The 23,845-nt window shown below is 42.9% G+C and overlaps 1 protein-coding gene across 1 annotated transcript in view; it reads left to right on the top strand.

The window, feature by feature from the left end:
• The window catches only part of SH3RF1 (SH3 domain containing ring finger 1), a 321,835-nt gene that overhangs the window by 246,470 nt on the left and 51,520 nt on the right, over positions 1-23,845 (top strand). The window contains exons 8-9 of the mRNA XM_029573678.1: positions 22,570-22,740; positions 23,014-23,285. Of these exons, the coding sequence (XP_029429538.1) occupies positions 22,570-22,740; positions 23,014-23,285 (443 nt within the window). The remainder of the gene's footprint in view (positions 1-22,569; positions 22,741-23,013; positions 23,286-23,845) is intronic.

The raw sequence follows: 23,845 nt of genomic DNA, 5'->3' as shown, positions 1-23,845 counted from the left end.
ATAGTGGAAAGTGTTCTAAACATCAAAATCACAGAACATATAGAAAGACATGGTTTAATGGAACAAAGTCAGCATGGCTTTACCCAGGGCAAGTCTTGCCTCACAAATCTGCTTCACTTTTTTAAAGGAGATAATAAACATGTGGATAAAGATGAACCGGTAGATGTAGTATACTTGGATTTTCAGAAGGCGTTTGACAAATTCCTCATGAGATGCTTCTAGGAAAAGTGGATTGCAAACTGGCTAAAAGACAGGAAACAGAGAGTAGGATTAAATGGACAATTTTCTCTGTGGAAGGGAGTGGGCAGTGGAGTGTCTCAGGGATCTGTATTGGGACCCTTACTTTTCAATATATTTATAAATGATCTGGAAAGAAATACGACGAGTGAGGTAATCAAATTTTCAGATGACACAAAATTGTTCAGAGTAGTTAAATCACAAGCAGATTGTGATAAATTGCAGGAAGACCTTGTGAGACTGGAAAATTGGGCATCCAAATGGCAGATGAAAATTAATGTGGATAAGTGCAAGGTGATGCATATAGGGAAAAATAACCCATGCTATAATTATACAATGTTGGGTTCCATATTAGGTGCTACAACCCAATAAAGAGATCTAGGCGTCACAGTGGATAACACATTGAAATCATCGGTTCAGTGTGCTGCGGCAGTCAAAAAAGCAAACAGAATGTTGGGAATTATTAGAAAGGGAATGGTGAATAAAATGGAAAATATCATAATGCCTCTGTATCGCTCCATGGTGAGACCTCACCTTGAATACTGGGTACAATTCTGGTCGCTGCATCTCAAAAAGATATAATTGCGATGGAGAAGGTACAGAGAAGAGCAACCAAAATGATAAGGGGAATGTAACAACTCCCCTATGAAGAAAGATTAAAGAGGTTAGGACTTTTCAGCTTGCAGAAGAGACGGCTGAGGGGGGGATATGATAGAGGTGTTTAAAATCATGAGAGGTCTAGAATGGGTAGATGTGAATCGGCTATTTACTCTTTTGGATAATAGAAAGACTAGGGGGCACTCCATGAAGTTAGCATGTGGCACATTTAAAACTAATCTTAGGAAGTTTTTTTTTACTCAACGCACAATTAAACTCTGGAATTTGTTGCCAGAGGATCTGGTTAGTGCAGTGTGTTTAAAAAAGGATTGGATAAGTTCTTGGAGGAGAAGTCCATTACCTGCTATTAAGTTCACTTAGGGGCGGATTTTCATACTCCGCGAATAGGCCTACTTTTGTTTGCGCTCCAGGCGCAAACAAAAGTACGCTGGATTTTAGTAGATACGCGCGGAGCCGCGCGTATCTGCTAAAAACCTGGATTGGCGCGCGCAAGGCTATCGATTTTGTATAGCCGGCGCGCGCCGAGCCGCGCAGCCTACCCCCATTCCCTCCGAGGCCGCTCCGAAATCGGAGCGGCCTCGGAGGGAACTTCCTTTTGCCCTCCCCCTCACCTTCCCCTCCCTTCCCCTACCTAACCCACCCACCCGGCCCTGTCTAAGCCCCCCCTTACCTTTGTCGGGGGATTTACGCCTCCCAGAGGGAGGCGTAAATCCCCGCGCGTCAGCGGGCCTCCTGCGCGCCGGGACGCGACATGGGGGCGGGTCCGGAGGGCGCGGCCACGCCACCGGGCCACCCCGGGCCGTAGCCATGCCCCTGGGCCCGCCCCCGGAACGCTCCCGACACGCCCCGAAAACGCCGCGCGGTTCGGGCCCGCCCCGACACGCCCCCTCCGAAAACCCCGGGACTTACGCGAGTCCCGGGGCTCTGCGCGCGCCGGTAGGCCTATGTAAAATAGGCTTACCGGCGCGCAGGGCCCTGCTCGCCTAAATCCGCCCGGTTTTGGGCGGATTTAGGCGAACAGGGCTCTGAAAATCCGCCCCTTAGAGAATAGCCACTGCCATTAGCAACGGTAACATGGAATAGACTTAGTTTTTGGGTATTTGCCAGGTTCTTATGGCCTGGATTGGCCACTGTTGGAGACAGGATGCTGGGCTTGATGGACCCTTGGTCTGACCCAGTATGGCATGTTCTTATACAAAATTAACAAAAGAGAGGGAAAAAGGATCAAAGTCCAATATCAATTTCAAACCCACTCAATTGGCAAATGACAATATCATAAAAAATCTTTGCTTTAAAGTTTACATCTGCAGCCTCTCGCCTCACAATGGGCCGCAAGCTTCAATCAGCTTGTAAAGCAGAATGTAATTTCTTTTTAATCATTTATTGTCATATTGCCTGTCCCTAATCTAAACTTTATTCAAACAAATTACTTATCACTAAACCTCATTCAAAAAACCCCTGAAAAAGGTATACCAATGTAGAAAACTTTTTTTACTTCTCACTTTTCACTCTTATTTAACCATAAATCTTCTATAAAAGAATACTTAGCCAAGTCAACGTGAAATGTAAATCAAATTGTTCCCGACATGAATCACGTTTCGATTGTAAAAACAATCTTCCTCAGGGGATCATTTCACAATGTTTATTGCTTGAAACGGCCAATATTCTTCAATATCCCGGACAAACAATGTCTCACCGCTCTTGTTCAATGGTGCCGTGGCGCCATTTTTTGAACAAGAGCCTTGTGTGGGAATTGAACCTTGGTTTCCCTGGTTCGGGGCTCATTGCTCTGACCCCTAGTCTACTGCTCCGCTTCTGCGTATTGGGTTCCTGATGACGCATCCAGCCTGTGACTGCACATGCCTAACTGAATACCTGCTGGGATATGATATCTTAGATTTCTTGTGCCTATGGAAGATAAGCTTCTTACATTTCTTGGGCGTATCCCATCTGGCACCGTGCTGGTTTCGTCACCCGGAGCCTGATTTCTGTCCTCAACTCCCCCACATTGTTCTCCCCTGTCTGTGATGTTTGTTCAGCTTGGCTGGTGTTTGGTCTTTCCAATGCATTTCAATTCTCCTGCTGCCCTGCTTGTCGCTCTGTCCGTATACCGCTCCGCCCAAACATTATTGTACGCTAGTATGGGCCTCAGATACTCCTCTAACGCTATTTCTTTCCGTGTCCTTGGACGCTTTCGTTAGCCCTTGCTGCTGCTCGCTGCACCTGCCCTCCTCCTTAGTTAGCAAAATCTCTGTGAGGCGGTGCTGGTCCTGCCCGAGGTTGCTGTAGAAGTGTTGGCTGCTCAATATGCTATACAGCGTATGCTCCCATGGCCTCCCTGGTTCCATCCCTGGAATGAGCAGTGAGTGTTGTGTCCCCTTGATACTTGCTCATGCTGGCCTGTGGCGGTGGGACTCCGAAGGTGCTCTGGCGTAATGTGTCTGAAGCAGTTGCCCTCTCAGAGGTGTGCTGCTGTGGCCCTAATGTCCTTGCCTCATCTGTCCTTGCCGCCGTAGTTGAGCTGACTGGTCATTGCCTTATTTGTTTTGAGGTTCTCTCATCTCGGTCTCATGTCGTTGTTCCTTCTCGACTTGGTCCTCGTCCTCTGCGGCTTTTTCCCCCAGTGCTCTCCACTTTTGTATTATTTCTGCTGCGTGCGTTCTCTTGCCGTGTTGTCTGACTGGTTTCTATCTTGGTGTTTTTCCCCTTATTGTTGGAACTCGCCGATCGCCACTTGGGTCCTTTCTGCTCTGTGCCTCTATCCTGGCACTTGGGTGACGAAGGAAAAACATCACCTGGTGATGAAAACGGACATCCTCTGCTTGCGACTGCAAAGCCCCACTGCCCTGGACCAGACAACATCACATTACAGCTATAGGCTGTGAACCTAGGGCGCCGTACCTGCCAGCCTCTCCCTGGCCCTCCACTCAGTTTCATATAAAGGGGCCAGCCCAAGTCTCAAAAGGAACTGGGAGCCAAGACCTGCTGCCCGCTGCTGCTCGAGCTGCTTTTTCTTCTTCTTCTTTTTTTATTATAATTGTTATTGCTGCTTGTTGCCATTGCCAACCCACCCACTTTTTTGGCACAGGGCGGCTGTGGTAATTTCCTGACTATCCTAGAATGGGCAGGGTTCCATGGCCACTCGCTGTCCGGCGCCTGCTCAAGCAAAGTATTCCCCTCTCTCCCCTCCAATACAAATGTGATGCGGCGGCCGCGCTGTGCTTGCTGCTCTGTGCACCAGTCCCTCCGCTACCCTGATTACCTCGCGGGCCACCACCTGGCCTGCCGGCTTCCACCAGACTGAGGATCCACTCCCCTCCCATCCCTCTGCTGGCCATCGGGGTTACCTGCATGTGGGGCCTCCCTACAACGTCCTGGCTGTCCCACCCTTCTGCTGTGTATCGTGACGACTCCAGCAGTTGCATCTGCAACTGTCCCTTAAGACCGCAACCCGCGATCCCTACCGTGATCCTGCCAACATGGGGGACTCAGCCCACGATCCCTGCTTCCTCCCAATTCATTTTTGGCGCGCGCTGGGGCGAAAAGGGGGTACTCAGCCTCCATCGCGGCCCTCAGGTTCATTATATACTGCAATCCCGGGTGCTTCCAGCATTACTTTGACAGTAGCACTGGAAGCATAATTGCTACTACCAGAGTATTGCTGGAAGCACCAGAGATCACGGTATACAGCAAACCTGGGTCTCAAAATGGAGCTGTGATTTTGATACAAGGTAAGTAGGATTCGGGGGGGGGGGGGGGGGGCAGGAGACAATTTTTTTTATATATTGGGAAGGGAGGGGGAAGGCTGAAGGGACAGTGCATATAAATGCATTCTTGTTTAAATTTGAATGGGTCCTGGCTGGCAGGGGATTTTCAAATTTGTGCTGGGGAGGAGAGGGTGTTTTCAGTTGGACCAGGAGGTTAGCAATTAAGGTTGTTTGGTTTGGTTTTGTTTTTTTTAAGCAAAGGAATGCTTCTTAACCAGATATCTTTTGAAGATATACAGTTGTGCTCATAAGTTTACATTCCCCTGGCAGAATTTGTAAAATATGTAGCATTTTAAGAAATCATGAGTGATAAGACCAAGCACATATGTTATTTTTAATATGTTTCAAATTAAACTATTATGCATCATAGAATAGAAAAATAATTAAACAAAGCAATAAGGAAAATAATAAAATGGTCTTGTTCAAAAGTTTGCATATCCTTAATTCTTAATATTGTATAATTTCCCCAATTGCACCAATGACGACTTGCAGTCTTTTGTGATAGTTGTAAGTGAGCCCCTTTATTTTCTGATGTGGTAAAGCTGCCCATTCATCTTAGCAAAAAGCCTCCATATCCTATAAATTCTTTGCTTGTCTAGCATGAACTGCATGTTTGAGTTCTCTCCAAAGTGGCTCAATAATGTTGAGGTCAGGAGACTGTTCTGGCAACTCCAGAAGCTTCACTTTCTTCTGCTGCCGCCACTGAAGGGTCGACTTGGCCCTTATGTTTTGGAATTTATTAGCCAAGTGCGCTCCATGCGCAGCTTCCTGGCTGTTAAATTCAAATTCTTCTCCAATATTTTCTGATAAGATGCTACATTCATCCTGCCATCAATTTTGACTAAATTCCCTGTGCCTATATAGATCACCACCCCCTCAAAAAAAAACAAAACAAACAAACAGCAGTGATCCACCTCTGCTTCATGGTAGGGATGGTATGCTTCTCTTCATAACATTTTTGGTTGTGACCATAAAGTTCAATTTTGTTCTCATGACTCCAAATTGTTTTGTTCTGGAAGTTTTGAGGCTTCTCTAGGTGCTGTTTGACATCTTGTAAGTGGACTGTTCTGTGGCATTGGTGCTGCAACTTTTTGTTTTCTGGCAAATCTACAGTGCAGCTTTTTTTTTTTTTTTTTTTCCAAGTATCTCCTTATTGTGCATGCTGAAACACTTGCATCTGTTTTAGAGAAGCCTATATTTCAGTAGAAGTTGCTTGTGGGTTTTTCTTTGCATCCCGACCAATTTCCCTGGCAGTTGTCTGAAATCTTCCTTTGTCTACCTTGATCAGAGTTTGAACAGTACTGATTGGCATTTTCAAATCTTTGAATATCTTTTTATATCCTTTTATGGATTTATAAAATTTAACTACTTTTGCTTGCAGATTCTTTGACAGTTCTTTTACTTTCCCCATTCTTCACTAACCACCAAAGTCAGTGCAGCCCTGAATGAAATGCACAAGAGTTTCTCAAGAGCTAAGAAACTCATTGACTATTTATACACATATACTAATTACAATCAAACAAAGGCACACCTTCATTGCCATTTCAACCTGTGTGTCTCAACTTGAGGGTATATTATCAGCCCATACATTCAAGTGTATACAAACTTTTGAACAGGACAATTTTATTTCCCTTATTGCTATGGTTTGTTTAATGATTGTGCTATTCTGTGATACATAATTTAATTTGAAACACATTCAAAATAGCAGACATGTTTTGTCTGATCGCTCATAAGAACAAAAGAAAATGCCATACTGGGTCAGACCAAGGGTCCATCAAGCCCAGCATCCTGTTTCCAACAGTGGCCAATCCAGGCCATAAGAACCTAGCAAGTACCCAAAAACTAAGTCTATTCCATGTAAAGTCAGAAGTGGGATTTGAACCCACGACTCCACCAGGAGTCCCAAACACAAATCACAGAGAAGAAGGAAGCACCTTAGACCACTCAGCCATGGAGGCATCTGATACTCAGTCATGTTTACTTAAAATACTACACCTATTTCAAATTATGCCAGGGGTATGTAAAATTGATCACTACTGTACAGTTAAGTAGCTAGTTATCCCTGGCCAGATAACTTTAGACTCTCCAAAAAGCCCATGGAACACTTTTTTTTTTTTTTTTGTTATCCAGCTAGACTTTAGCCAGATAATGACTTAATATTCATGTTTACATTTAAACAGATAGCTTTTGGATTATCTGTGTAAATAGAAACATAGAAATGACGGCAGAAGACGACCAAATGGCCCATCCAGTCTGCCCAGCATGCTTCGCACTTTTTTTTTCTCTCATACTTATCTGTTTCTCTTGGCTCTTAGTAACCTTTTGGTTCTATTTCCCTTCCACCCCCACCATTAATGTAGAGAGCAGTGTTGGAACTGCATCTAAGTGAAATATGTAGCTTAATTAGTTAGGGGTAGTAACCGTCGCAGTAAGCAAGCTACACCCATGCTTATTTGTTTACCCAGACTATGTAATTCAGTCCTTGTTGATTGTTGTCTGTATATAGATCCACTTTTCTTCATTCCCCCTGCCATTGAAGCAGAGAGCTATGCTGGATATGCGTGAAGTAGCGGTCTTTCTCCCCTGCCATTGAAGCAGAGAGCTATGCTGGATATGCGTGAAGTATCAGGCTTATTTGGTTTGGGGTAGTAACCGCCATAACAAGCAAGCTACTCCCCGCTTTTTTGTGAATGCAAATCCTTTTTTCCACATTTCCTCTTGCCCTTGAAGCTTAGAGCAATGTTGGAGTCGCATTAACCATGTGTATGTTTATTGAATAAGGGTATTATCTCCAGGTAATAGCCGTCATTCCCGCGAGCCACCCACTCTTCATTCACGTCCTCTAGACTTTATGGATCCACAGTGTTTATCCCACGCCCCTTTGAAGTCCTTCACAGTTCTGGTCTTCACCACTTCCTCCGGAAGGGCATTCCAGGCATCCACCACCCTCTCCGTGAAGAAATACTTCCTGACATTGGTTCTGAGTCTTCCTCCCTGGAGCTTCAAATCGTGACCTTTGGTTCTGCTGATTTTTTTCCGACGGGAAAGGTATGTCGTTGTCTTTGGATCATTAAAACCTTTCAGGTATCTGAAAGTCTGTATCATATCACCTCTGCTCCTCCTTTCCTCCAGGGTGTACATATTTAGATTCTTCAATCTCTCCTCGTAAGTCATTCGATGAAGACCCCTCCACCTTTTTGGTCGCCCTTCTCTGGACCGCCTCCATCTTGTCTCTGTTTTTTTGGAGATACGGTCTCCAGAACTGAACACAGTACTCCAGGTGAGGCCTCACCAAGGACCTGTACAATGGGATAATCACTTTCCTTTTCTTACTCGATATTCCTCTCTCTAGGCAGCCCAGCATTCTTCTGGCTTTAGCTATTGCCTTGTCACATTGTTTCACCGACTTCAAATCATTAGACACCATCACCTCAAGGTCTCTCTCCTACTCTGTGCACATCAGCCTTTCTCCCCCCATCGAATACAGTTCATTCGGATTTCCACTTCCCATATGCATGACTCTGCACTTCTTGGCTTTGAATTCAGCTGCCATATCTTCGACCACTCTTCCAGCTTCCTTAAATCCCATCTCATTCTCTCCACTCCTTCCGGGTGTCCACTCTGTTGCAGAACTTAGTGTAATCCGCAAAAAGACAAACCTTACCTTCTATCCCGTCCGCAATGTTGCTCACAAAGATATTGAACAGGACCGGTCCCAACACCGATCCTTGCGGTACCCCGCTTAAAACCGCTCTCTCTTCAGAGAGAGTTCCATTTACCATCACACATTGTCTTCTGTCCGTCAACCAGTTTGCAGTCCAGGCCACCACCTCAGCTTTGAATATTGACCTCCTAATGTATTTTTGATGGATTTAAAATTACTACTACATTGGCCCAAATTTAAGATATCCCCCTTATGTTTGGACCATATGATAGCCACATCAAGTAATTTCTATCAGCAGCCTCTGCAGATTGCCAATGCCTTCTTCCTTACTAGACTGTGAATATAGTTTAAAAAAAAATTTGTTTTGATTTTTTGCCTGCCTTTTCAAATAATGCTCTTGGCGGTTAACAGAATTATTTATATTCATGTACAAGAAATCCCTTCCCCAAAGATCTTGCAATCTAAGTTCGTATCTGAGGCAATAGGGAGATAAAGTGACTTACCCAAAGTCACAAGAAGTATCAATGGGAGACGTGGGATAAGATAAGTTTAGAAACAAACTTTTCCAAAAATAAATCATGTCTTGTATGTGGGCCAATATGGTGCATGACTTTATTATTTATTAAATTTAATATACTATCATGCTAAGATAATCACAGCAGTTTCCAATAAAGAGATCTTATATTCCAAACAATAAATGTACATTTTATTTTAATTTGTTTTAATATATTATTAATACTAACAAAATACAGCTATTTCAAAATACATATTATGCATAATGATAATAAAAAGTAGTCTTCCTCATTGGACTTTTTAAATAAACAGGTTTTTACACACTTCCTGATCTTAATAAAATTCATCTCCAAACAAATGTCCATAGAATATGCATTCCATAAATACAGTACTTGGTAAATAAAAACAGTCCATCTAGTCAATTCTAGTCTGATCTCACATGGTGGTGGAATCTTCAACAATACTTGTCCACTAGATCGTAAACATCTAGACGGGGTTTAAGAAATTAAGATTGGATAAGTAAACAAAAATACCTTTATGGTAGTGCTTTAAAGGTAGCATAGAGGATCTTAAATTTCATCCAAATTAAAATAAGTAGTCAATTGAGCTTTGCTAAAACAGAAGACACATAATCATCTTTTCACAATCAAAAAAATAATTTTGCCACCATATTTTGAATAAGCTGCAATCCTAAGAAATCATTAAGATCCTACACTATTGCTATGCATAATGACCATGAATAACAGCATAAAATACATGTATGTGATGATTTGAAGTTTGTCTTGTTTGTAAAATAATGTACTTTTCTAAAAATCTTTTATAATGAAGAAGATTGAATCCATGGAAATGGCAAGTCTCTTGCTGAACATAGCATCACTATGATGGAAATTTTATATGATTTCATAAACCATTTCTGAGGGTCCTAAATGATGCTTTACAGTGCTTGTTATCATAGTCTCCCTGTTGTTAACATAGTAATTTGCAGTGAGACAATTAAGCTCATTCTTATTTGCATATGGCAGAGTTCTAGTAGGTATGTTGATTTTGGGTAAAACTGGAACTCTTTCTAAATATGTATTGGTGTTCCCACGCAGCCGCCAGAACGTGAGTCTCCTCAGTCATTTTTTTCCGCTGAAGTGAAAGGATAGGTTTGTTTTTTTGTTTGGTTTTTTTTAGCTATTCTGGCCTTTCTCTACGATGTCAAAGAACTTTTCAAAATCCAGTAGGAAGCCTTTCAAACTGTTTGAAATGTGATCCCAAGATGGGCAACCTTGACTTCCATGATATCTGCCTTCAGTGAATCTATACAAGTGGGAGCAAGGCTTGGAAAGGCTGGTAAGGTGGGATCATGGCTTGGACAGGCTGGTAAGGTGGGAGCAAGGCTTGGTATTGGCTGGAGCAGATAAGGCTTGGTACTGGAGTTGGACAAAGAACAAGGACTGGGGCTGCAATGGATAAGGTAGTGAGCACAGCCAAGAAACGATACAAGCAAGGCAGGATACTGGGCAAGAATAGGGCAGGAGCATGGGCAAGATACTGGAACAGACAGGGAACTGGACTAGATACTGGAACAGGCAGGACTGGACAGAGTTCAACAAGACCGGACAAGGCCAACAAGGACTTAGACAAGGCATATTAGAATAGGGCAGGACTTAGACAAGGCAGGTAAGGGTAACACAGAACAAGATAATAGGCCACAGAGCAAGATACTAGGAGTTGGAAGGCTCTGCATGTTGCAGACACACCTTGTAGCTATGTATTCCGTGGTGAATGTGTGTGGGAAGCCCTGGGAAGGGGCGTAGAGGCATGATCGCTTGCTCCTGTGTGTGTGTGAGCCCTTGGTCCACGAGATAACTCAGAGAGGAGCCCCAAGATACCCCGAGGATAGGAAAGCAAGTGCGAGCTTGGACACAGTTCGAACTCATGAAAAATGGAACCGGGACAGGGGACTCCTGGACCGGAGAGCTTAAGAGTCAGAGTTCATAGAAGAAGGAGGATTCCTGGAACTTGGACTAGATGAGGACTCCTGGACATGTATGAAGGAGAGGTGTAGAAGACGAGTCAAGACTCTTGGAGATGATGAAGAGGGACGCTCTTGAGTACAAAGACAGACAGGACGAGACTCTTGGAGACAGTGAAGAGGAGTGCAATCCCTCAAGGCTCCCTACACAGCCTGAGGACTAGTCGCGGACCACCTTGTCCACTGCGTGCCCTACACAACCCAGAGGCTGGTCGCGGACCACGCTAGGAATGGGAGGAGCACCAGACATAGAGGAGTCGGGCAGCACTCGACGAAGTCCAATGGAGAGATTCCAATCTCTTAAGCATAGACTGGTTGGACAGTCCAGTGAACACCAAGATCTGCTGACATGTTCTCCAGGATAAAGAAGTGTAGTGAAGAGAGAGGTACACAGAGTACACAAAGAAACCATCTTGACATCAGGATACCTGGACATCTGAAGAGATGGAATACAGCAGGAATGGGCCTCTGCTTAATGTAGGATCTGGAAGTCTTTATAGTAGAAGTGGTGGACGAACATCTGGATGAAAGATGTCTGAACACCAGGCTATCTGGGACTCAGAACAGGCGGGCTTCTGGACGTCAGGATATCGAGACCTCTGAGCATCAGGGACATCTAAGAATAGACGAGGGATCCCGAGGCTTGTGGAAGGGAAGCCTGAGACTGGAACATACCATGAGAAAGGTTGACGACAGGGAAGACCTGGACGAAGACATCACGAAGAGAGAAGACTTGAACATGAAGTCATCTGGACAGGAGCTTGAAGAAACCCACGTTTGAAACAGTGGAACTCTGAGGATGGAAGCTGGAGACGATGGAACTCCGAAGATGGACTCTGGAGGGTGTTGATCCATCCGAAGGCACTGAAGGAATGAAGCAGCGCTTTTTTATAGAGCAGGAAGAGCCCTGAAGACGTCATCTGGGAGGGCTGAAGAGGAACTTCCTGTGCTGTCCCTTTAAATGAATGAAGAAGCTGCGTGGCCAGCCCCTAGAGGGAGCCCTGGAGCTCAGGGGGCAGAGCCAAGGCCTGCAGCAGCATTGGAGATGAGAGAGAAGGATGGAGGCGGCTCCTGCTGCTGAAGAGGAGCAGTGCTGGGGCTGGACCGACCCCTGAGGAAGAGGAGACTACTTTGGCGGTTCCCTGCCGCAAAGAGGAGTCGGCGGCAGCACTCTGGCTGCTATGAAGGGGAAATCCCGCGAAGGGATTCCCCCTAAGCGGAGGAGCTCCGGCAGTGGCACAGGCCGCGAAGAGAAGAGATTCCCGGCGGGGGGGACTCCCCCGAAGATGGTCGGAGACGCAGCTCCAGCCGCGCAGGAGGGCCTGCAGCACAGCAGCAGGCCACGAAAGGAGGAGGCAGCGTGGCTCGGTGGCAGACCGGGCCGCAGAAGAAAAGGTAAGGCCCTGTCCACGGAGCAGCCGCAGGCAGGGGTGCAACACTGCAAGGCAAGGCATGGAGCAAGAAAACCTGTAGGCCACAGGGAAAGGCAAGGAGTAAGAAGGCCCCGTAGGTCGCAGGGCAAGGACCAAGAAGGCCTGTAGGTCACAAGGCATAAGACAGGGAAACAGCAGCCAGGTCAGAGAGCCAAGTGACTCCATGAGAAGGCAAGGTTACCTTGGTGAGGTGGGGTTACATAGGGCTGGAGTTTGGGTGTGATGCAGGAAGTGAGGAGCTTAGCAAGGCTGGAGGCCAAGCTTGCAGAGGACTGAAAGAGCAGGGGCTACAAACAGGTTAAATCAGGAAGTCATTGAGGAGCTGGCTTGGATAGCTCTGAACAGAGCTCACTGGAGACCTCTGCAGTTGGTCTCCAGTAGGATGTGTTATGGTAGTCAGAATCAGGGTACAATGAGGCTGCATAGCAGATGAAATTGTAATACCCTTACATTGAACTGATTGCAAAAAGGAAAGGAAGCATGCCCCACTGGCTCCATTATTGGCTAAGAGGCACTGTGCCGAGACTCCAGGGGTATATAAGACAAAGATGGCACCATGTATATCTTCAGTGTCATCCATATTGCCAGCTCCAGTGACAAAATTTATGGCACCGATTATGGACCCGACGCTTTCAGCACTGATGGCCTTTTATGCTGTTACCTCTCCCTGGTGCAAACAGGCTACATTGACACCTGCACAAAGGCTAACCCCTCCAATGGTAGTTCCAAAGTTAGACTCATCCTCTGTAACAGGGGTGGGCAAACTTTTTTGTGCTGGGATCACATTACAAATTATCAATTACAATGAGGGCTCCTCAGCTCGACAACCAAACTCCCAGCACTTGCTGTAGGTATTTCAGTATCCAGCAGGCCTAAACACCATCATTTTAGCACTCAAGGAGCCCCTTAGCCCCTTCAATCATGGATCACAGCCTCTAACAAAATCAGCAAGAGGTGCAAGGCGTTTTCCGGGCTAGCAGACTACCTCACCTCTGTCACAAATGTAGAACACAGACAGACTTTTACCAAATAAGAATAAAAAGGCCATAAGGTATAAAACAGAAAAGTGCAGAAAAAAATCTAAACAGTTTAATAATGTAAAAATAGAAATATTTCCATTCCTCAAAACAAAATCAAGAAATATAAAATCAATCATATCAATAAAATTTCAAAACAAATGAAAAATAGAATATATAGTAATTAAGAATAAAGATAAAAAGGTTAAACATTTCCCAAAAATCAATTAAATATTTCAAAACAGCAGACACATCAAACACCCAATAATTAAAATTAATAGGGATAAAAGGATTCCCCCTCTCTATACCTATGAAGTTTAGATTTCCAGACATCCTGAGATTGTAGAGCATTATGTAGGGGATGACACACACACACACACACACACACACACACACACGCACACACACCTCTCTAACTCACCTTTGTCATCCATTCAGTCCCTTCCCGCTGTCAGTATCCCTCCTTACACCCACTCCATTTCCTCTCAGTAACACCCCTCCCCTCATTCAGTCCCTTCCCTTCTTTCTCCCTCCCCCTTTCACTCCCTTCCCACCATGTGAATCACCCTTCCTGCTGGTGGCATTGTTGTCTTCCTGCTGGCTGGGTGCTGAAAGCCCCCTGGGCATTTCATCTTCAGGCCTGCCACCATGCAGGACCTGTTCTTGTTGGCGGGGGGTGGGAACCCCACCAGTAGTCACTCCATGTGTTGCTCTTCTTCCTGCTGGTAGGGGGTGAGAACTCTGCCAGCCGTCACGCCACACATTGCTGCTCTTCCAGTTGGAGGGTGGGAACACTGCCAGCCATCTCTCCATGTACCATTCTTCTTCCTGCTACTGGAGAGGGGGGTTGGGAATGCTGCCAACATGTCACTCTATGGCACCACGGTCCTCTACTTGCCTAACGGGCCAGATGAAGCATGATGTTGGATGGGATATGGCCCATGAGCTGTAGTTTGCCCACCCCTGCTCTCTAACATCTCAATCTCTTCTTCCGCTTCCAGAAAGAATGCCACACATTTAAAAAAAATTACGGATGGATTTCATATGATCTTATATGAAGAAAATGCCATCCACACTGTCACCATTTCCTTTTCTGGAAACTATATTGGAGAGACTTTTTTTTTTTTTGAGAGCTAAGTTCAGTCTCCTATTATACCTTACCAGAAAATGCAACAATTGCAATCAGAAGCCAAATCTTCTGTATCCTTAACTTCAAAGGATACATCTCATTGAAAGGATTCTCCATTGGTTATATCATATTCTGAAGAGTATTATTTGTCTTTTGAATATTATTCATTTAAAAATGTTATGGGGTTACCCTCTAATCCTTCACCTGAGCCTCCTAGATGTGTTATCCTACCAGAAGACATTTCCTATCTTGCCTTGCTATAATAAAAATGGCAGAAGACTTACTGTAGAAATTTCAAGAGGACATGTAATCCCCAGAGAAATTTCTAGGGATACTAAAAAAAATTATTCAGGTACTTAAATAGCCTAAACTAGGATCCAAAAGCATATACTTAAATGCAAGGTTCAGCAGTGCCTGGGCCACACCAAAATACTTTTCATGACTTCTTGATGGTGGTAGTGGCCCTTTACAAAAGCTAAAAGGTCAAAATTATACTCTAGTGCACCTCCAGGGAAAGAGTCAAGAGTGTTGGACATCAATGATAATAAATCTTTTCAATTTAACATATTAATGGCCAGGATTTCAGCACCTCAATTCTAGATGATTATACTTTTGCAGTATCCTACAAAAATAAGGGATATGTCGCAAGGTCTTGCTCAAGATATCCAGGACAAATTTACTATTTTTCATAATGTGGTGGATAAATATGCCAAACATTTAGTTACATCTTTATATGATAATTTGATAGATCTTGTTGATCTTCTGCTATAGCTGTAGCATCCAGAAATCTGGCTGAACTAAAGGCTTCAAGTCTCAGAGAGGATGTCTATTACAAATTAGTGGACACCCTGGACAAGCTTTGGCGAAAAAGCTTAAAGAGGCAGGAGACTCTCACTGCAGTCATCACAGAACTATTTTCTCAAAAGAAATACTATCTGCAGCTTTTCGGGAAACAGTTTTACTACTCTTGTAAAATATACCATCCCTACTTTTTCTGCAGGCAACAACAGGTAAGGTCTCAGCTAAGGGATAGACCTCAATAATTGTCCCAAAAAGTTGCTTCTCATTTTTTATTTAAATTGCAACCATTGACACTCTACGCAAGCCCTTCCAGTGATTGGTGGTCTTGGATTTTTTCACTCTCAATGGGCACTCATCACTTCCAACATTGGGTTCTTACAGTAATTTGCAAGAGTTAAAGACTAAATGATAAAACTCTTTCCCCCTCTAGCTCCTCCTGTTGCGAGGTACATTTTCTGGTTGATAGGCAATTTATAAATTCTGCAAATAAATTAAATACAAAAATCAGAGCTGCTCAGAATTCTCAAGAATGAATTGACATCCCTGTTGTCATCACATGGAATAGAGCCTGTCCCAATTATGGAAAGAGAAAAAAGATATTTCAAATGTCATTCCAAAGAAATCAGGAGGTCTGCATTCTATATTAGATCTCAGAAATCTAAATATATATATCCCAAACAGGAAAAATTCAAGATGAATTTGCTGAGCACTGTCCCTTCTCATTTAGATTTCAGGGGTTGACTGACAATCTTGAACCTGAAAGATGCTTACACTTGCATATTCTATATGTAGTTTTCTCTAGAAAAACATTTTCAGTACTGTATTCTGCCATTTGGTCTTACAGCCACACCCAGGGTTTAAACTAAATACCTTCTAGTTGTAGCTGCCTCTCTCAGGAAGAAGAATGTTCTTGTCATCCCTTATTTACACAGTTAACTAATATCAAGCAGATTCATCAGAGATTCAATACAGCACACCTATCAAGCACTAAACACCTTACAAAGTTTCATAGTAAACTTTGAAACATCTCAGTTAACCCCAACATATCAATTTGACTTCATAGGAACACACCACAACACTCAAAAGGGAACAGACTTTCTTCCGTTTCAAAGAATGAATGCCCTGACATCTATAATTTAAGTTCTTTCCAAACACCAATCAGTTCAGGCCAGATCCTTCATGGAGATGTTAGACCATATAGCAGCTATGGTATATGTCACACCCTTTGCTTATCTGAACATAACACACACTCACTCAATGGCACCTCAGACGACATTGCAACCAGCATCTACATCCACTGTCCCACAAAATATTGTTCTTCAACCTTCTCATTCGATTGTTACAGTGGTGGATAGAACTGTCAAACCTGGTATGCAGTCAACTTTCATTCTCTATCCAGAAATACTAACTCTACCCAGGGCTCAGGATCCCACCTTATACACCTTATACCTTCATATCAATTTTCTTCACGCACAGCCATATTCAGAGTTCTCCTAGTCTTGGAATTGTGATTTAAGAGATCTGTAGAGTAGATTCAGACAGACAAGTGATATACTACATAAACAAACAAGGAGGAACAGGTTCTTCACACCCATGCAAAGAAGCCTGTAAAATATGGAACTGGGCCATAATGAGGGAGTTACAAATACATGCTATTTATCATCCAAGAAAAGACAATGTCTTAATGGTCTCATTGAGTAAATGCTTTCAATCTCATGAATGGTTTCTCCACCCCAGCACAGTGCAGCTCATCTTTCAACTCTGGGGAAAACCTCACATAGGCCTTTTTGCAGTCCTGTTTAGCTGTAAACTTCCTTTCTGCTCTTTGAGGAGACTAGCCTCTGACTTCCTAATATCAGATTAATTTAATTTAATTATGCCTGTAAAAGCAAGATTAACTAGGCAGTTTAGAAATTAAATTAAGCATAGATACAATTAATAAAAACAATCAGCCATTATAAAACAGGACATAGAAGGCACAATAAGACAAACAGTGCCTGGTATGAGGAAAAGAAAATACTGCAAAAACCACATGTTGCTAAAAATGAAACACCTGGTTGAAAATGCATTTCCAGTTACATGGAACTAAGCTCTATGTATGTGTTTCCTCCATTTCCTCTCATCTCAAAGACAGTACCTAAGAATGAACAAAGGAAGAATGATTCTCATATCCCCATTTAGGCCATGTCAAATCTGGTTTCCATGGCTTCAAAGGCTATCGGTGGCTCAATCAATCCATCTTCAAACATTTCAAACTCTCCTAATCCAGTACAATGTTACTACTTCACCCCCGCTTTCATCTCTAGAGCTCACAGTGTGGATATTAAAAGCTGCTAGCGATGCCTTTCCCTACTGATGTGAAGCAAGTTATTTTAGTAGCTCATATAAATTTTCTCTTAGGGTCACTTCTTATAATGAGGACCTTTTCAACTGCTCCACTTCACTACTACTTTGCTGTCTTCTCAATGCATCAAGTCTGGTTTAAACTTTAACTTGATTAGAGTACTTTTGTGTGCTATTGCAGCGTACCATCAACAATTAAAAGGAGTCATGTTCTGTCTTATTTTCCTTTTATTGTTCCTTACTTTCTTTGCCTCAGGTACAAACTTACTGCCTGATTCACAAAGGCTTTTCTCTAATTCTGTCTCTATGGGAAAATACCTTGATGAATAAGGCCCCTAGATTGTGAGCCCTCTGGGAATAGGGAAATACCTACAGTACTTGAGTGTAATCCACTTTAAAGTGTCTGAAAGGCGGAATATAAATAAAAATAAATTGGCAGGTTAGTGGGAACTCACTGTAGAACTTTCTTAATTGATGACGTCAGTATTTGAGCTCTTAGCAACAGTGGATCTCAAGTTTCTATCTTGGAAAGTATTATTTCTCATAGCTGTAACCTCCACATGCAAAATGACAATAGACAGGCTCTAGTAATCCATACTTCTTATACATAAAAACAAAGTAGTGTTAAGAACTCATCTTAAGTTTTTACCTAAAGTGGTCTCTGTTTCATTTAAATCAGTCCATTGAACTATAGCCATTTTTCCCAAGAGCTCACTCCAGCAAAGCTGAACAGACTCTTCATACCTTAGACTACAGAATAGCCCTGTCATTGTTACTTGGAAAGGACCAAACCTTTCAGGAAATCTGTTATACCTGTCTTATGACCCAGCTAAGCAAAGCCTACCAGTTTAAAAACAAAACAAAACAAAAAAACCCTTTCTGTATGGTTTTCTGACTGCATATTCTATTGCTTCACTAACGCTGGGATTCAAATGCCAAATAAAATTAGAGCTCATCAGATGCAAGCAACTGCGACTTCTGTAGCACACCTTGTTCAGCTTCAGTTCAAGACCTCTGCAAAGCAGCCACTTGGTTCTCTGTACACATCTTTACCGAGCATTACTGTCTCGAGGAATACTCTCACAGGGATAGTAGTTTTTGACCACGCAATTCTAAAAAAACAAAAAAAAAAACCCCCATTTAAGAGATTCAATTCTTTCTCCATTCTGTCTTCAGCTGTGTTGCAAATAATCCTTATCCAGGAAAAGACAAATTTTTTTTATGCACCCTCAGCTTGGGAATCCCTTTGGCTGAATTTGTTCCTATTGGTTTACAGAGAAAGCAAAGTTGCTTATCTGTAATGAGTGTTCTGTGTAGACTGCAGAGCAAATCAGCCACACAGTGTACCACCTTCCTCCCCATAGAATTGAAGCTTAGTTTGTGGAGATTTGCACAGCGGAGACTGTGCAGGATCACCAGTGCATTCTCAGAAAGAAGGTCATTTTCAAAGGAGTTACGCGCATAAATGTAACATACTGTCATAGAAATTTTCAAAAGCCATTTACTCAAGAAAAGTGCACTTGCTTGAGTAAACCCTATGGATAATTCAATGGCATATATTGTAGCAATTTTCAAAAGCCCACTTGCTCGAGCATAAGGATTTTACTCAAGTAAAACCCACTTTTACACGTGTAAATGATTTTTAATATCAGGCCCAAAGATTTCTAGGTGAACACAAAAGGAATAGATGCCGTTATCTTTTTCAAATACTTTATTGATGCAGAGACGTTCCAGATAAATTGCCCGACTCTGGCCGAGTTTCGCGGCTTTCTAGCCGCTGCCTCAGGGGCTCCAAAATTCAAATCATTAATAATGTTTGATCCACTCAGATCAGATAATGTGCCAACGATGATAAAACAACTTCAAAACGATGGGTCCAAACACAAATTTGTGTATAAACCGCAGTCTCTGCGGTTTATACACAAATTGAAAGAGCATGTTCTATCTTGGTGTCCTTGGAGGATGTTGCCCACTTGTGTGACTGTTTTGTTTTGTTGTCTGTAGAGAGCACCTGTTGCAGGTAAGCAACTTTGCTTTACCAAACCAATGTAAAGTAGTGTTCAATGATGTTGCATTTTGAAGATAAAATAAGTTCTGTCTTACTGAAGAACCATCTTTGGGGAGGGGGTGACTGCGCTGGGCCCCAGACAGCCACCTGCCTCCACCAGGAGCTACAGCGGCCCACACAGTGAAAAGATCCTCTCTGGCTGTATCACCCCTGGCCACCACACCATTATTTATTTATTTAACTCTTTTCTATACCGACATTCATGATAAGTATCATATCACATCGGTTTACATGGAACAATGGGTGATAACTGTAAAACAAACCATTTAACAAGAAGCAAAAGTTACATTAAAACAAGGAGAGAAGAACTTGGGGGGCTGAGGTAGTCTGAAAACAAAGGATAGAGGGTAAATAAAAACTAACTGGCAGTGGATATCAAACTGCTTAAGTAGCTGGGATGACTAGGTGACATTTTGTAGGTTTCTGAAGGTTATGGGAAGGCTTGAAGGAAGGGTCAGTCCTACTTGCAAGGGATGATTAGAGCAGTGGACTGAAAACCAGGATAGACAGGATTCGAATCCCACTGCCGCACCTTGTGACCTTGGGCAAAACACTTCAACCTGTATTGCCTCAGGAACAAATTTAGGGGTACATTTAAAAAAAAAAAAAAAAAAAGCGCGAGCACGTACTTTTGTTCGTGCACCAGGCGCAAACAAAAGTACGCTGGATTTCAATAGATACACGCGTAGCGCGCATATCTTTTAAAATCCGGGGTCGGCGCGCGCTGCCCGTTCCCTCCGAGGCCGCTCAGAAATCAGAACGGCCTCGGAGGGAACTTTCCTTCCGCCTCCCTCCACCTTCTCCTCCCTTCCCCTATCTAACCCACCCCCCAGCCCTACCTAAATCCCCCTCCTAACCTTTATCCAGGAAGTTACGCCTGCCGAATGTCTGCTGGGGCGGCAGGCCCTGACACAGGCTGCTGTGTCGGCGCACTCGGCCACGCCCCCGAGCCGACACCACGCCCCCAAACCGCCCCTTTTTGCAAGCCCTGGGACATACGTGCGTCCCGGGGCTTGCGCGCGCCGCCGAGCCTATGCAAAATAGGCTCGGCGCGCACAGGGGCAGATTTCCTCAGGTTACGCGCGTAGCCTTTGAAAATCTGCCCATTAGATTGTAAGCCCTGTGAGGGTAGGAAAATACCTGTAGTACCTGAATGTAAACCTCATTGAAGTATCATGAGACATATCATTTTTAAATAGAAACAATTCAATTGCATTTTAAGATATATATGTATATTTATATAGATCTTATAAAAGGGATCACAAGTTGTAAAGGATCCATGGCTTGGATCAAGCTCTACATAATCCTAAAAGAAGCAGGTCTGCTCCAAAATATGTCCTTTTTTTTTCTTTTTTAAGTATTGTGCTAATATTAATATAGTTTCATAGGCATTTTTTTTCATAGGCATTTTATTTTTTCATTTAAACAGGATCTCAATATGATTTATACAAATTAGCATTTAAGGAGCATATATGCAACCATTTGGGGAGATAAACTTTCTAATTTCCTTTCAGTTCTTGGACAGAGTGGCAGCAATTAAAAAAAAATTCTGCAGGCAGGTGCAAAGTCCGCTGGGCCTTTTTATCCACAGATTTTGTGCCAGTTCTTAAAGGGAAAGTACGCACTTACTTTCCTTTTGAAAATCGCCCAAGGAAAAACTACCTGCAGAGACCTGCACCTGCTTTTTCTATATGTTGTTTTTCCCAGCCAAAACAATGCATGGAGTTTTGAAAATGCAAAACTGCAGGCAACATGGTCTCCCGCGGCCTAACTCTGTCCTAGGAAGGCAGGTAAAAGTACATTTTACCCACAGACAGGATGGCCAAATTTTAAATAGCCCTTTTACCTGTGAAATGTGCTCTTCCTACGACTCTGATTGTGAAGGGAGAAAAGAGTAACTGGGTAAACGGAGACATGTAGAATTAAACTGACTTGCCCAAGGCTGGAAAGTGTTGGTAGCAAAGTTTAGCTCTGAACGACCAAGTTTCAATTTCCATTACTTAGTTCTGGCCACTCACCACCTCATTTGGACTGTAGTGGCTAGCACCTGTCTCCTGCATGGAAGGGAGTCGCTCACTGGAAAAGCAGTATGGGTCAATCAAATTTGACTTAATTCTTCCTTTTCCAGCAGGTACATTCCCTGAAAGTAAGATGATTTCTCATTTGTACTTCTTTTAGAATTAAATTTTGGCACATGTGAAAAAGTAAGCTGCATCTTTTTTCCCCCTTGCTTGATGCTGAATGTTGGGTTGGTAGACAGGCTCACTATACATGGTAAAGTGTTTAAATCATTCAGAGAGCTGCAGTATAAACATTTTTATACAGATAATAGTAGCCAGTTAAAGCAAACTGTCATCAACATCCTTCTTTATTCTTTTTTAAATTTCTGAACAGATGTTAACATTTAAAGTGTTGGATACTTTACCTTAATTGTTCTCACCATGTTTGAAGCTGAGTAAATCAGCACACTGTTGAGCGATCTATGACAAAATCCCATGAAGGCATTTAAGTGCTGCATGTAGGAAATGAGTAGAGCATGAGCATCTGAAGAGTGGAGTTTGAAGGAGATATTGGGGCATAGCCATAATGAGGTGTACACCCCTTATCCCCAAAATGTCAAAATGTAATAAATAAAATATATTTGAACAGACAATAAAGATGACACATAATTATAATCAAAAGGTGACGTTGCAGAGCTAAAAGGTCAGTTGATATTAGAAATAGTCAAGCTAGTATTGTTGTAAGAACACCACCATTATTTATTCTGGATAGCTGAACCTGTTGTTGCACATCTCGTACAAGACGCTTTTTTTCTTAATGATATGCAGAAGGGTCTTGCCTTTCCATGCGAAGATCATTTTATAAAATACATTTAACTATCAAGTACTGAAAAATAACCTTTAGGGTCTGAAGGTCCTGCCCCACATGATTAACCCACTAACAAATGTACTTTCTTCCAGGTACATGGCTATCTATCCTTATTCTCCACGAAAGGAAGATGAACTGGAACTGCGAAAGGGAGAGATGTTCTTGGTATTTGAACGCTGTCAGGATGGCTGGTTCAAAGGAACCTCTATGCACACAAGCAAAATTGGTGTGTTCCCTGGCAACTACGTAGCACCAGTCACACGGTAAGTATCACACAAGCACTTTAGCAAGTCTGTTTAGTTTCTGTTGTTTACATTATCTTAGATGTGTGTGTGTGTGTGTGTATATATATATATATATATATATATATATATAGTGTGTAAAATGGTTTTGCAAACAAGTTTTGCTACTTCAATGCTGTTGTAAAGCACAACCTACTTATAGTAGCCTGATTTACTATATTTATGAAGATTTATTTCTTCACTTCCCTTTATACGTTATTTCAGAGCTATTACTTTTTCTTTGTCTTTTTTCAGGGCAGTGACGAATGCCACCCAAGGAAAAGTCCCTATGACTACTGCTAGCCAGTCTGGGCAAATGGTGACCATGGTCAGCCCTTCTAGTGCTGCAGGAACTTCACAGAAACTTCAGGGCAATGGCATGGATTTCACCAAGGTGATAAACTCCAATGGGATACAGACTGGTGCAACTCCAGCAGCACATGTTCAGACAAGCCCACAAGGCAAGATCCTTATGCATATGAGTAGCCAAATGACAGTTAACCAGGCACGCAATGCTGTCAGAACAGGTAAACTTCACTGACATCAGAAACCTTAATGAAAAATCATGAACCTGAAAAATCTTGTGAAATGTTGATCCACCATTCAGAATATAGTCTTCAGAATTGTTTTGTTCGTAGTTGCCTCAGTATCTTGTCTCCTTGTTTTCTTCAGGGAGTTGCAGTATCATTTATAGGTTCTACTAGGCTGCTCTCCTAAAGTAGCACTTTAGTGTAGTAGACAGAATACACACATTAAGTAACAGCATCAGATCTGGGAGTGGATCAGATTTATTGAATTGCTTTTAAGTTAATGGACTTTCAAAACCATATCAAACTGGTGAACACTAAATTTGCAGTGCTTTAATATGGTGCTATATACAGTTGTGATCAAATGTTTCTCCGTGGACAAGCAGGATGGTAGTCCTCACACATGGGTGACATTATTGGATGGAACCCCATCCGGATTTTTGATCTGAAAGATTCTAGAACTTTCAAACATACCCTACTGAGTGTGTGCAGCTGTAGTTATCACCCTGCCCCCCTAGACAGTGTCCCTCAGTCTTTTTTTTTCTATTGAGCCGTGTGGT

The sequence above is a fragment of the Rhinatrema bivittatum genome, chromosome 1, assembly GCF_901001135.1.
Source record: "Rhinatrema bivittatum chromosome 1, aRhiBiv1.1, whole genome shotgun sequence".
Taxonomy (NCBI): Eukaryota; Metazoa; Chordata; class Amphibia; order Gymnophiona; family Rhinatrematidae; genus Rhinatrema; species Rhinatrema bivittatum.
This window is presented reverse-complemented; position numbering and strand designations above follow the sequence as displayed.